This window comes from Rhopilema esculentum, chromosome 11 (genome assembly GCF_057945365.1).
Source record: "Rhopilema esculentum isolate cy_ngs chromosome 11, ASM5794536v1, whole genome shotgun sequence".
NCBI classification, from domain to species: Eukaryota; Metazoa; Cnidaria; class Scyphozoa; order Rhizostomeae; family Rhizostomatidae; genus Rhopilema; species Rhopilema esculentum.
Genome location: NC_142825.1, coordinates 15,179,549 through 15,194,696, shown reverse-complemented (window position 1 = coordinate 15,194,696; position 15,148 = coordinate 15,179,549). Strand labels below are relative to the sequence as shown.

General features: G+C 35.6%; 1 protein-coding gene across 2 annotated transcripts; it reads left to right on the top strand.

The window, feature by feature from the left end:
* The first annotated feature begins 471 nt into the window (after positions 1-471).
* On the top strand, positions 472-9,850 carry LOC135693174 (uncharacterized). 2 transcript variants are annotated; one of them, XM_065211564.2, is made up of 8 exons: positions 472-961; positions 2,142-2,329; positions 2,527-2,655; positions 4,439-4,615; positions 6,435-6,590; positions 7,441-7,596; positions 7,912-8,179; positions 8,583-9,850. In XM_065211564.2, exons 1-8 carry the CDS (start codon positions 807-809, stop codon positions 8,599-8,601), a joined length of 1,248 nt encoding a protein of 415 aa, XP_065067636.2. In that variant the 5' UTR covers positions 472-806; the 3' UTR covers positions 8,602-9,850. The 2 variants fall into 2 exon arrangements, with proteins under 2 accessions (XP_065067636.2, XP_065067637.2); XM_065211565.2 differs by having other exon boundaries at positions 476-961; positions 7,978-8,179.
* The last annotated feature ends 5,298 nt before the right edge of the window (positions 9,851-15,148 follow it).

Sequence of the window (15,148 nt, the reverse complement as noted above, 5' to 3'; positions counted from 1 at the left end):
GTGGCAATTTCAGGCATGTTTCTAGTAAGGAATGCTTGGTTTGCAGCGCGATCAAATGTTTTCAATTTTTAACTATGGTTTATTCAAAGTAGTAGGATACACATGAAAATGATCCTTGTTTTTATAAATTTTTGAATAATCTGACTACCGCTCGAGCGGTAATGGCGGTAGTCTGGATCTATTTCATTTCATTTCATTTCATTTCATTCCATTTTGATAATTCAAACTTTTAATTACAATATACTGATAATAGGATTTAATATTAATTTGGTAAGCTTAGGACACTTGGAAAAAAACTCAGAAGAGCTATCGAGCCAAGTGCCCTTGAAAATTTAAAAAATTTATATAGCCCACTTACTTACTTCCCAGGGAGGGGCCGAGCACCCAAATTTTAAGCCCTGAAGACCCCCCTCCCAAGTCTGCACCTATGTTGCATAGTAAATTCCATATCCATTGACTCGCCTGGATGACTCAATCTGTACGAAAGCGATATTTATCTCTCCTTGTGTCCGCGTTTCCGCTTCTGGATGTTTTACATACTGACATAGTACGTTTCCTGTGATACTTTGGTCTAGTTGAGAGGCAGGACATTCTGCGCGTCCATTGACTTGTATTTACATTACAACCGACTTACAGGTACTTCGTACGTATTTCGACTGAATTGGGCTACTGTTGTTACCAAAGGTGCTCTACTACTGACTAAATTAGAAGTCAACAAAAATTGTTTCTTGGCCACAAAATGTTGTCTTTGAAATCACTCACGGTGGCCTAAGAAAACGCGAAGTGAAAGAAAACAGTGACTTAAAATGAAACCGGATAGGCCGATAGCTGTCTTCATACAACTCATCGTTGCGGCGCTATGGATTGGAAAGCCGATTGACATGTTAGAGCAGAAGATCCAAATGGTTCCTAAATTCTCGTTTTTGATGCCAGCCATTGTATGGGACCCGAGGAACCCGTTGTAAGTAAAGCTTACTTGGCTAACCTTGGCTCCGTTGGCGGATTCCTCTTTCGTATGATTCAATGTTGCTTGGCCAAACGTATTGGGGAAGAAATAAATAATTCACGAGTCTGATAAAGGGCGTATTTCTTCATCATATTTGTTCTTCATCAGGAAAGCTTGCTAAAAGCAAATCGCAGAATGTGAATCTTGACGAAACCACAAAATATTTGCGCATCCGCAACCGGAAGAAAATTTGCAGTGGATGCCCTAGAATCGAATTATTTTGGTATTTTATCAAAGTTCAGGAACTATGCACTGAAAGAAATTCGAATCTACTTTTATTATGCTATTTGTATTCCCACATCCCCACATACAAAATTTAAGGTATTAAAAGTTGGGATGGTGCCTATCCCATTGAGACACCTTCCAAATTTTGAGGAACTTTTATGCAATGAATTTTGAAAGACACCTATATTATGTGGGTATTGACATTGTAAGTTGTATAAGTATTTATACTTATAAGTAAAAAAAGTATAACGAGTATAGCAATATATAAAGCAAAAGTTAAAAACATAAGTACAAGTATCAGTGTACAGTTGTTAATGAAAAAAACAGGTAGCTGCTTTTCAGAGAGGGTCAAAATGGGGATGTGTGCGGTTTGTCCCTAGGGTTATTCACATTGTATGTATGCAAAAATTTTTATATTTTCAATCCTCTTCCCTCTTGGATGTAGTCATACTTCTTTGTTGACCCCTGCCACCTTTGCATACATACTTTTTGAGTTTAACCCCTCCCCCAATTCTGCCGAATACATAAATTAATCTATATTAAAGTATTAAGCAAGACAACACTGCAAAAGAATTCTTGTTGTAACAAAAGCAGTTACACAAAAGACAATACTCAAATGTTTATTCTAGCGTTCTTAATGAGTGCCCATAATTGTGGCAATGAATTTTTACCTTGTTGCGCAAATGATCTGTATCACACTCCACACAGTTGTAGCTTTAAATTCCATAATCAATCCTTTTTTGAAAGAACGCTATATAACAATTTGCATATGCCCCCTTCCCCATATTCATTTTGATGAGCCACACTCTCATCTGTTCATAATCATAATATGTGAATGGCCCCCCTCACAACTTAACACTTTATAGCTTAATCTGCCCTCATATATCTCTATTATCAATTGTCTTTTTAGATTCAATTGCCCGAGTAGAGGCATCAACACAATTAATGTAAGAATGAATGACTATGTCATATTTGGATGTCCTGCAGAAGGAAAAAACCTTGAGTGGTTTGACAGTGCAAGCACCTTACACTCAGAGATGTATGAAAATGGATTTCTTACAGAGAATAAAACACTTTTAGATCAATGCAATGCTACAAGTGAGTTTAATAAATTTCCTTTGGTGTTTTGCATTACAGAACCTCCATTTTGCAAGTAGCAGTGGAGAAAGTGATAAGATTTCTTTAAAACAACAACAAAAATAACATGCAATTCACATCTTTGTTTTTCAGTATTTATTAATGAATTAAATCTGTCAAGCTTCTTTACTTCAAATGCTTGTTTTCGTTGTCTGCAGGTTTTAGCAAGAAGTTTTTGAATTGCAATAATCCAAAGTCCCCAATATTTCGCACTATTAGAGTGGCTCAGATGGTAGCAAGTGATGATGAACCGATTTTTGCTTACAACAAAGAATATTATTTGTTTGGTATGTATACTCACTTACATATATTATAAATTTTGATTAGGAATGCTGTGTGCAAATAAGCCTTTGGTACTGTATTATTTGAAAACGACACTGGATTGGGAATTATGTCATAGTGTAGTACTGTTTGTCGGGCACTGAGTACTGAGTAGGATCATGTACATAATAGGTAAGCAGAGAAAGTAAGCCCTGACACATTGAAAGACACATGAGAGGAAGGACGGCATGTTAAATTGGTTCTTGCCCAATACTTTTGTTGTATTTTACCAATGGCAGTTGCTAACCTCTCAACTATTTGAAAGGCCCAAGAGAGAAAACAAACTCTTTCTCTGTACAGCCAAACTTGGCTCCTATATTTTGATGTAGATCAGGGTTGCCAGATAGAATTTACAGAAGAAGGTCAGACAGACTCGAGCCAAAATGCACATTATTAAGGGCAAATGTAAAAATCCTCTACAAAAACACTGCGCAAGCGCAGTAGATTTTCCAAGCATGTGCCTGCTTTTCAAATTATTTTCCAAACTCAAATCAACTTTCTCCTAAAGTAACTTCCCTTTTTATTATTAAACTTGGTGATAACAATTGTTTGGATTTTTACTAAGTTTTATATATAATAATGAAATGTCTACAAAATCTCAGCTAAAAAGGCCACATTTAATTGATTGGCCAAGAACAAACTTTCCTGACAATTTAAATCTGAATGAGGCCAATCCTGAGACAGATTTCGAAACACCAAAATAAAAAGACAGCTTTCCTTGCTCAATGCTTAGTCAAAATTGTCATCACTAATGTTTAGGCACACTTATAATTTGTAAGTAAATGATGGCCTATAGCTGTGTTGAATTTGTTTTGACATTCTGATTTTTGCAAAAACACAGAGGCTGTTCTCTTTTTAGAACTGTTTTGCTGGATGCTTGCGGACATGTCATTTTGTTCCATCTACTAAACACTATCTAGAGCCCCCTACATATAAAACTATATACAGGGAACCAATCATATGTGCCATTCTTCAGGCCTGGCCATTAGACTTTTAAAAGGGGAGCAGTAAACAGCTCTCCTAGTAGTATTCAGGTGAGCTATATAAATAGAAACAAAGGAAAAATTGATTTCAAGGAGAGCAAGTTTGCTTTTTAGAACAATTTAGGAGAGCAATCTCTAGCTCCCCTCCAGCGTTTGAGGAGAGCCTGGAGAGGAGCAAGAGCTATGGCTCTCCTCAAATGGCCAGGCCTGATTCTTCCTATAATCTTACTTTCAATTTGCATGTGGATGTGAATTTTCTGCTTTATACTCTGTGGGGACTGTGGTACGAGATGAAAAGCTTTGGCATGATATGTTTCTGCTTTTACATGCAGAATTTTTTCAAAAATAGTATGCCTATTCAAGAATCTGTCCATTGTCTCCATTATCTAGAGTATATTGGGCTCAGTGCATTTGTTTTGTCTACAAGTCAAAGAGATTTACGAACCAGAAGAATCTCGATATCTTTTTCCCAGAGCTAGGAAAGGAGATTGTAAATAAAAATACTTGATAATTGAAAATACCACCTGTATAAAAAATGTAAAGGTTTTATTTGATTGCTTTGTCAGTCAAGGAACATGTTATAAACTGTTGAGACCATCCCCTAAACACATGCCCAGCAGCATGCATGTATAGTCCAGGCTCTACCCCCTCCATGATTTAAGGTATGCCATTGAATAGCTGAGACATCAACACTGAGCTTGGTCGTCTGTCCAAGATTGTAGAGGCTTGACTTTTAAATGTAACTGAACTTTAACTTCAATTCCAGGCACAGGAACAGGACGGGTTGGTGATATCGATCAAAGACAGGGTGGTCGATGTGCTGGTCAAGACAATTCAGGTTATCCCATTCACAAATTGAGGCTAAAGTTAAAAGTTTGTGCAGAGGGTGAAGATGGAACTGCTAAATGCCCCATATGTTTGACAGCTGCTTGTTACAATAATGGTAGGCTGCTAATTTTGCACATTGCCACATAGTGTGCTCACATAATGTTTAAACTTTGCACCAAAAAAAAGTTTCAATTTTAAGGAATTATGCAAAAAGATCGTTTGACAGTAATTTAGAAGTAATTTATTACTCAATCATGTTACTGTAAGAGGAAAGGCAAATCAATTAATCTGTTATCTTCTAAAAAATAGGATATTTGGTAAATGAATATTCAGTATTAAAGTTTAAAGTAAAAGTTGTTTGCATAAGCTAACGAGTAAGAGCTTGACCACCATGTTTTTTGCTAACTTCCCTAGAACGAGGCTGGACAGAGGTTACATACATCATTACTAACAATACATTTTTAAGTGCTATTTCAAATATTCAGAAAATTTTGAAAGATCTATTTATTATTTCATACTGAAATTTTACTCTTTGAACAAAATTTCACTGCTGATACAAATATGTTTTGCCATTCTATGCTTTCTGGTTTTGATATTACAGGCCTCTCCGTGAGCATTTTAGCGGGCGCGTGCTCAAACGCGCGCTTCGCCTTGCTAAGGCGCGCGCTTTATCAAAAAAATATATTTACGTTAAAGTAGGCAAAAACGGCACGTTTTCGCATGTAAATGCTTTGTATCTAGAAATATCTAAACAAACTACTTAAAAGAGCACTAAAAGCAAAAAAAACACATTATTGTTGCAGTTCGACAATGTCCAGCTCAAATTCCGATGAAAAATCGGAGTCAGAAGAAGTGGAAGAATCAAAATTCGTTCCATTGACGTACGATTCAATTGCTTTCCTGGCACTTCCTTTACAAAGAGGATTTGATGAAATAACGCTTTTGTGTTTTGAGCAAACTTTACACCAAATCGAAATTATCATTGTCTTCCCATTCCATTTTTCGGTCTTTGATCCGATAACTTCGTCCTTTCGATACTTGCGAAAAGTAGATAGCTCTATGGCTTGACCCTTTGAATTACTGGTCATTTAAAAATTTTTGTCGTGAAAAAGGAGCGAACAGAAGCACAAGTCTGTCTCCATGCACATGTATGAAAGAATGAATTAGTAAAGTTGCGTGACTGTGTTTAAATCCAATTATAACAATCAGGAATCACAATGACAGTTTATTGGTTATTGACCGGAAATATATTCAAGAGGTTTTTGCTTTAACTTGGCAATAACAATTTCCTCGACAGAGGTTCTTTGTATAATAACTATTCAAAATCAAAACACAAGGAGCGCGATTTAAAGGGTTCTTATAAACCAGGCGCGTGATTTATTGCGCGTCTCGGCAACGACGGGAGCGTGCCGTTAAACGGAGAGGCCTGATATTACTGTAGCTTTGTCAAGCCAATTATATTCAAATTATATCCAATTTTATATTCAAAAAGGAAGCTGTGTCATACAAAACCACTATATAGTCAATTCCTATACATACTGTCTTTCAACAAAAATGCCATTCTATGCTAGATACTAAGTAGTGTTCTATACATCTTCCATCCTTAACATATTTGTGTTCTGGGGGATGCGTCTGTGTTAAATGTCACATCAGCCAATATCTTCCAAACAGTAAAATATTGACAGACTGCCCTGCCCAAGGTCCAAATCATGAATTTCAAGTTGAAAGGGCCAAGTTCTATAAGTCAAACTTGAATTTAGTGCTTCAAAACAGGGCCTCTTTGGAAATATTTTTGCTTACCAGAAAAATGGGGGGGGGGGCATGGCCCATCTGCCTGCCCCTCCAGTGGTGTGGGCCCTGCTGTTCAGTCAAAGTGCTAGATAAATTTCTAGAACCCTCCAGAACCGAATGTTATTTTTGAACTTGTTTTGCAGGATGTGGAAATTATTCGGCTTGGAATAGAACACAAAAGTATGTTGTAAAAGGCAAAAGCTGTTTTGAAGTTTATAACCGAAAATGCGACAATGTTGGCGGATCCTGCGATGGCCCCTCTGAAAAACTTGTTCCAGCTAATGTCAGCTCTTGCATGGGTAGGTTTTAGAGCTAGGATCTGATCTTATGTGCCTCTTGTCCCATACTCTCAGTAGGAAACAGGAAATAACTTTTTGTTGGTCCATGATAGCTTGAAAGAAAACAATGGCATGTTTGATTTAGTTTTGTCATTTTTCAAACTTGGAAAAGTGAGCAAATCTGCCTCATTGTTTTAGGAACGTTTCAGGCTATGGCAAGGGATGCTAAACAAGCAAATGTTTATTCCTACAATAATGCTTGTAACCGGTTATCTAGCATACAAGGTAGTTTTTGGTTGCATACAAAAATCCTTTGTACAAAAAAAAAAAGTGTACAACCAAAAAGTACCTTTTATGCTGCAATGTATTTTTTACTACAAAAAAGAAATGGTTTACTACAAAAAATGCATCGTGTAATACAAAAAATGCATTGTGTACTACAAAAATACATTGAGTACAAGCAAAAAGTATCTTCTATTCTACAAAAAAACATTTTTGCTACAAATAATACATTGTTTACTACAAAAAATACATTGTGTAGTACAATAATACGTTGTGTACAACCAAAAGGTACCTTGTATGCTACAAGAAATATATTGCACACTACAAACTTTGAACTACAAAAATTACATTCTATACTACAGATAATACAATAATACGTTGTGTACAACCAAAAGGTACCTTGTATGCTACAAGAAATATATTGCACACTACAAACTTTGAACTACAAAAATTACATTCTATACTACAGAATTCCAAGCTTGCCCAAAAAGAGGAATCACGTCTTCAAACAACATGGCTCGTTGTCCTTTTCTAGCTCGATTGCATTGGAAATTTTGTTTTAATTTTGATAATATTTTTACTTTGATAGTGGCAGAAAGGAGTTTTGTTAGCAACAACAATACATGCTATTCAGTACTCTCAAACATCTGTGATGAAGTGAGCTCTGGCTTTGATTCGGCGAATATTACGAAATGCAATTCTACTCAAATCTGGACGAAAGCTGAAACAAATAAGTGCAAGAAAAGTATGTTTATCATCTCAATCACGGAGTGAATGTATTTTTATTTGAGCGTTAGTCAGAAAGATGTCTTGTTTTAACAGCCAAACTTTCGGATAGAGCGTAGAAATACCCGTACACCTTCTCTGTTGAGCAACGACAAAAATTAAGCGAAAAAGCAACCAAATGTTAGTGCAATTTTGATATTTTAGCGATTTTCTAGGAAAAAATTCCCAATTTAAATTATATACCTTCATGCACTTGTTCGTGTGGATAAAATATTCGACTTTTATTGAAACATTAATTTCCAGCCTTAGAGCATCCTTTTTTATTTGTTTACAGTTGAAAAGGACTCTGCCTACAATACTAGTTACCAGCTCACCCAGATGGTTATTTTTTCCCATTCAGGTACTCAACAAGGTCCAGATTCTATGAGTTTGAAAGGAGAAGAAAATGGAGTCGTTTCTGTGGTCCTACTCGTTTTTGTAGTTTGTCTCATTTCGCCATTAATCATTGGCATCGCAATTGGTTTGTGCCTTGGTTGGGTATTGGCAAGAAAAAAGTTTCGAAGGACCAATTTTATAGAGGAGCATCGGCTAACATCATCTAGGTAAGTTCCTTTGTTTCAATATTTTTTGTTTGTCATACTGTCAATAATATTTTAAACAAATTTTTCATCATCATTCTTTTCATTCAAAAAAAGTTTTTTTACCGTAACTTGCTGCATAACTCATCATTTGCTAGCATATCTCAATTTTTGCTTTTAGCTTGTCTTTGAAAGTGACCTTTTCCCATTTTGATACAATTATTACATAAAAATCGTTAGCTCCTTCAGATGGTTAATTAGTCAGTTTCCTTTTCAATTGATAGTTCATGAATCATGAAACTATTCAAAGATGAACAAGCAGTTTAACAAGTTATACATAGACATTGCACACAGCTTTTGCACATTAGCAACTGAAATGCATTTACTTGGTATCTTTTTTAATGAACATAATTCTCTTTCTTTTCAGCAAAAAGCTTTGCGTTTAGCAAATGGACCCAATACCCGAAATCACACATACATGTATTTCGGTATATTAATTCGTGGTTAATTATTGAATGGTTTATTGTGCTTTCGATTGGTTAATTTTCTAGCTTTGCAATGTAGATAATCGTTAATTTGCTGTAAATTACTTAGTGTAAATTATCTTCTGTACATTTTGCTTTATTGAAAAGTACTGATGGTGAACGTGTTGACCGTCTGAAATGTATAGTTTTCTAACACAAGCAAGATGTTATGATACAAGTTGGAGAGCTAAATTTGCTACTTTAAAACAACATGTCATAGAAATATGTGGATGAGTCGTGATCGTACATCCCTCTCTCATCGAGAGTGAGTTAGACAATTGGTGCATCAGAGCAAATCGCTCAAACCTCTAACAGGAAAATGAGACAAACTTAAGTTACGCAATAACCCCAATCGTAATTAATTTCTGGAAGGGAAAAGGTTTGTAAATCCTTTTTCCCACTGAGCCGATGCACCAGTCCTATCTGAAAAGCATCGAAACCTCAAAAGATTGATAGATGCCCAAATATAAAAGAAACGTTCACGATACAGGATAAACGAAACTGTGAATGCCAGGGTTTTACCAAAAATGCAAATATTCTTATAAAGAAACAGAATGAGAGTGTATAATAGGTCTAGTTGTACCAAGATTACTTTGAGTAGTCTTTAAAATGAAGATCAAGACAGAAATATCGTGCGAAAATATAAACCATAGAGATGATATAAACTGACTGATCATTCATAAATAAACAAAGGCTATATATATGTGAAATTGAGGTTAGCATGAAATTGAGACCAAAAGTCACACCAGCATTGCACTTAAAACATGCAAGAGTAACACATCCCAAGAATACATCACAATTAGCAAACAATAACGTTTCAAATGAGTTAACTAAAGGAGAAACGCTCCTCGTGAATTTAACTCGGTGTTTTAAATTTCTTTTTATCTTTGGTGATTTCATTATAAATCTTCTGAATTATAACTCTGACACAACCACCACTATGTCAATTTCCTCTTTTCAAAGTAATTTCATCCATATATTCTTCATCCCTCTCGAGTAACTGGATAATCTTCCACTCTTATTGACAATATCCTTTCTAACATCTCTGACAACGAAGCCTTAAGTGGTAACATTATGACTCAAATAACAGATCATTTCCCCTCAATTTTTAATTGTTAAGCATGCAGGCATCTCCTATAAGAATTTGTCATCATGATTTTTCTAACCTCAATGAAGAACATCTGCTAACTGATTTTGCAAACCTTGACCTTTCCTACTTGCATAACAGTGCTTTAGATGTGAATGCTAAGTTCAACAGATTCCTAAACACAGCCTTGAAGAATTATTCAAAACCCATGCTCCATTAAAGAAACTCCAAAAAGAGATATCAAATTCAGGAATAAACCATGGATTAATGGAAAAATTCAAAAAATGATGCGCATCAGAGACCGGATTCTTAAACAGACTTAAAAGAAAAACAATCGATCTCTCATAGCTCTATATAAACATTTTAGAAACCGGGTGGCGGTTACCTTGAGAGAAAGTAAAGCCAGTTATTTCTACAACTACTTTTATAAAAACAGTAGCAACATGAAACAACTATGGTCAGGAATTAAGTCAGTTATAAGTATAAGAAAATCAAGCAACGTAAATGTGATAGGTAAGCTCAAAGATTCAAATGGTAATCTTACAACAGATCAAGCAGTTATTGCAAACATTTTTAATTTAAAATCCTTTGTTAATGTCTCTCATAATATCACTAAAAAAATACCTAGATCAAAGAATTCACCTATGATTTCATGAGTGACAAAGTCGGAAATTCTTTTTTCATGGCAGCTTCAATACCTTCTGAAATATCTGCTGTAATATCTCACCTAAAGTCTGGAAAGTCTCTTGGTTCTAACAGCATCTCAATGAAAATTTTAAAACCTCTTTCTCCATTGATATCTTCTCCTCTGTCTTAAATTATAAATGAGTCATTTCAATTTGGGATATTCCCTGATAAGATGAAAATGGCCAAGGTAATTCCACTTTTTCAGAAAGGCTGTCCGTTAACTATGGCGCGCATACACCGCCAAAAATAGCTCTTTCTAAAATTTCACCAACTTTCTAAAAGTTTAGTGATCTTCTAAAAGTTCAGTTGCTCTGTCTAGTCTTGAAATTTCTGTCATTTCCAAAGTTTCAACCACCGTTCAACTTTTTCTAAAATTTCAATTACTTGAGCGACGTTTCTAAAATTCCAATCGCTTGCTCTGCGAGATTTCTAAAATTTCAGTCATGCTAGGTTAGTTCTAATATTGCAACCATATCTAAAGTTTGAACCCCCGCTCGACATTTTCTAAAATTTCAATCACTCTAAAGTTTCAGTGGCTTTTCCAAAATTTCAATGGTGAATGTTGATAACCTCTTCCCGAACTTTGCCAAGCAGCCTCCTTTTCCACCATTTCCCCGAGAAAGTAAGTGCCGGTGGCAGCATGGCTGGCATTTTTGCTTCAAAAAATCCTTGACCCCGGATATGCAACAAAACTCAAAAAATGAGAAATTTCTAGAAAATTTTTTTTTGGTTCGAAACAACCTAAAAAGTTTTAAAATACGTCCGCAACACCATTTGTGGAGTTTCCGATGAATTTCAGGCCCGTACCTCTCAAAAAGTTGATCTTTCGCAATCAATTCTTATTCTTCTGATCATGTTACAAAGCAAATCAGCAACGGACCATCGTTGTGGCAGAGAAGCTTCCGCCATGACTTTCCTATATGCTGGAGCACAAAAGGAGGCTGCTTGGTAAAGTTCAGGAAGAGGTTATCAACATTCACCATTGAAATTTTGGAAAAGCCACTGAAACTTTAGAGTGATTGAAATTTTAGGAAATGTTGACCGGGGGTTCAAACTTTAGAAATGGTTGCAATATTAGAACTAACCTAGCATGACTGAAATTTTAGAAATCTCGCAGAGCAAGCGATTGGAATTTTAGAAACGTCGCTTAAGTAATTGAAATTTTAGAAAATGTTGAACGGTGGTTGAAACTTTGGAAATGACAGAAATTTCAAGACTAGACAGAGCAACTGAACTTTTAGAAGATCTTTAAACTTTTAGAAAGTTGGTGAAATTTTAGAAAGAGCTATTTTTGGCGGTGTATGCGCGCCATAGTTAACAGCGTCCAATTACAGACCAATTTCTCTTCTCTCTGTTTTCAGTAAAATTATGGAAAAGGTCATGTACGAACGTTTCTATATATTTCTTGAGAAGCAAGTCTTGTATACCTTACAATTTGGTTTTCATGCTAGCAATTCCATTAACCATGCCCTGGTTAGTTTGACAGAAGCAATAAACAATTCACTAGACAATAGAAAGTTTGGCTGCGGAATATTTATTAATTTGCAAAAGGCATTTGACACTGAATCATAACATTCTATCAATGAAGCTAGAACACTATGGAGTTAGGGGCACTTCTTTAGATTGGTTTAAATTCTATCTCTTTGATAGGAAGCAATATGTCTCAGTAAATGGTTCTAATTCCAATCAGGTCAGTGTCTCGTGCGGAGTTCCACAGGGTTCCGTCCTTGGACCCCTTCTTTTCTTAATTTACTTTAATGACTTGCCTCTTTCATCCTCAAAAATAAACCTTCTACTTATTTGCTGATGATACAAACATATATTATGAAGCTGCAAGTCTTAATCAGCTTCAATGTTTAATTAATAAGGAAATGAAAAAAGTGAAGATGTGTCTTGATGTTAACAAATTGTCATTGAATGTTGATAAAACCAATTTTGTAATTTTTAAGTCTCCTCAGCATTCTTTTCCTGAAACTGTCAGTATCAAAATTGGAAACCTTCCCATCAAAGAGACATGTTACGTCCAATTTCTTGGTGTTCTTTTAGATGAAAATCTGTCATGGAAATATTACTGATCAGAATTGTATAAGATATTAGCTAGAACTTGTGATATGTTTTTCAAAGTAAGACACTTTTTACCTTTAAGTGTTTTGATCTGTCTTTACAACTCTCTGTTTTCACCTTTTCTCCAATATAGAATTTTATTTTGGGGTCTTACCTATGAAACCTACATCAAGCCAGTATTTCTTTTGCAGAAAAGGATAAAAAGGGCAATCGCATTTAAACATTTCAATTCTCATTCTACACCAATCTTTGCTGACTTAAAGATACTAAAGCTGCATGACCTCTTTCAATTAAAATTACTCAGTTTTGTATATGATTGTGTAAATAAGATATCTCCTCCTTACTTTCATTTTTTCTTCAAACTAGTTGAAACTGTTCATCAGTTTGGTACACGGCAAGCTAGCAAGAATGATATTTTTGTTACTCAGAAAAATACTCTTTAATATGGTCTCAGGTCTGTGCGATACTTCGGAGCAAAGTGCTGGAAAAGCATTCCTATTGATATAAAATGTTCGCCATCTGCCTTTAGCTTTCGTCGAAAACTCAAAGCTTTCTTTTTTAAAACAATTACCTTACATAGTTGCAGGCGCGGATCTAGGCCGGTTGCACAGGTTTCAAAAAACCGGTCAAATTCTAAGAGCTATGTTTCTCTGTAAATCTTGAATTTTTGATCTAGATTTCAATTGCAACAATTGCTGCATTTCTGACTACAGTTCTCCTGTTTATATACTGAATTGAACCTTCACAAGAGTTTGACAGAGTTCCCAACTTCCTAATTCAGCTTTTATCCCAAAGTATCCGAGGAATTCAAAATCGAGGAAATCAGCAGCCATTCGATGTGACAGCTTGGAGTATGCTATCTATGCGGCAATACTGAAACCGGTGCCCATATGTTTCCACGAACGCGAATTCGCTTCGAAATTGACTTTGATTTCCACGAGACTGCGAATTCGCTTCGAAATTGACTTTGATTTCCACGAGACTGCAAATTCGCTGCGAAATTTTATAATAATTTCCCCCAAAACTCAACTCTAAGGTGCCCATTTTCAGAACTGCACGCATGGCGAATGTTCCAAGATTGTTTTCTTAGAAATAAAGCAAATTTACCATGCTTTGAATTGTTTATAGGTGCTGCGAAATATTTCGCCGAGAAAAAGTCGAACTCTTTTTTACTTTCTTGCGAATTCACTGTGAAATCAAAAATCAAAACTGCGCATGCTTTGATGCCTTCATCAGCGAATTTGCTGCGAAATTCGCCTCGTGGAAATCAGCCTTTATGCGAGAAAAACCGGTGACTAAAAAGCATATTCGATATCGATATCCATAGCTCGAAAGGATGGACGCTTTAAAACAAAATGATACAAAATGGAATACGGATGCAAATAAGAATTTGAGGTTTCATATTAAGGGGACTAGAAGTTTTTTCTCGGAAAAGTTCATGAAAATTAGAATCGATGCTCTGCATGGTCTATGCAGTTGGGAGTTGAGTCTTTCGATTGTGGGGATTGTGTGGAGGGGCATGCCTCGCCCTTGGTGGGTGGGACAGTGTTCAGGGGTTTCGGCTGGCTTCTGTGGGTTGGTCCTGTGGGGCAGTGGCTGGTCGCTTGCTTGACTGGGAGGTGGTAATACCTTGAAACTGAACTGAATTCGATTATGAAGTTGATAAAATGCCCAGAAACTATTTCCCAATTTTACTAGTCATTTTTAAAATAGGGGGTGCTCTCTCCTCGATTAGCCTAGCTACTGAGAGAGCTCCTCCTCGAGAAATTCCCATGCATACAATTCATTTTTTTCTGTTCTCAAATTATGACATATTTATATTGTATGTTATTAATATTTGCTGTTGTTAACTTGCTTTTAAATTGTATGTTGTGGAATTTTGAAATTAAATGAACTGAACTTTTTTATCATCATTGCATCATCATTATATTATAATTTTGTTGGACATTTTTCCATTGTGCTCTTTATACCATATTTAGGTCGGCACTAAATCATAGGCTAGATTTACGTGAACATTTAATCTTTGCCAAACACTTTTAAATATTTATCTTTGCCCGGCTGCAGGAGCGCGTCTTTGTTTCTATAAAAAAGGAAATACCAATATTAAGTGGCCATCCAGGCAGGTGTTTGACTGTCATGAACTGTTTATGCTTCTCTGGTATAGATTTTTAAACAAAGCAATCAATGTCGAGTGAAAAACTGACACAGCTAGTGAACAACGTGAAAATCCTTATAGTGACGTCATGCTTAAACCAATACTGACAGATTAAAAAACAATTTCACAACACATTGGATTCACGTCTTAGTTTTGCTTTGTTCCTGCCTATTACCTTTCAGGAGAAAACTGTTAACTGAATTGAGAAATATGTTGAGAAATAATAATTTATTTGTTTTTTTATGATATAGGATTAGACGCGATTGGCATGTCTAGTAGGGTTTTAAACTTGGGATTAGTAATTTCGAAAATAGAACATAGAACTGACAGATTACTATTTGCTGGTTCGATAAACCCAATAAACTGAGTAAATAATACCTTGCAATGAGTAATAATACGAAAAATAGCCAGGATTCACGACGACGAGAATCCAATGCAATGAAAAAGATTCCTGAAATATATTAGATTTAATAATG

Coding starts and splice junctions, on each gene's coding strand:
- LOC135693174 (XM_065211564.2), top strand. CDS start 807: ATGAAACCGGATAGGCCGATAGCTGTCTTCATACAACTCATCGTTGCG. Junction 962..2,141: donor TGGGACCCGAGGAACCCGTT/GTAAGTAAAGCT, acceptor TTGTCTTTTTAG/ATTCAATTGCCCGAGTAGAG. Junction 7,597..7,911: donor AACAAATAAGTGCAAGAAAA/GTATGTTTATCA, acceptor ATTTGTTTACAG/TTGAAAAGGACTCTGCCTAC.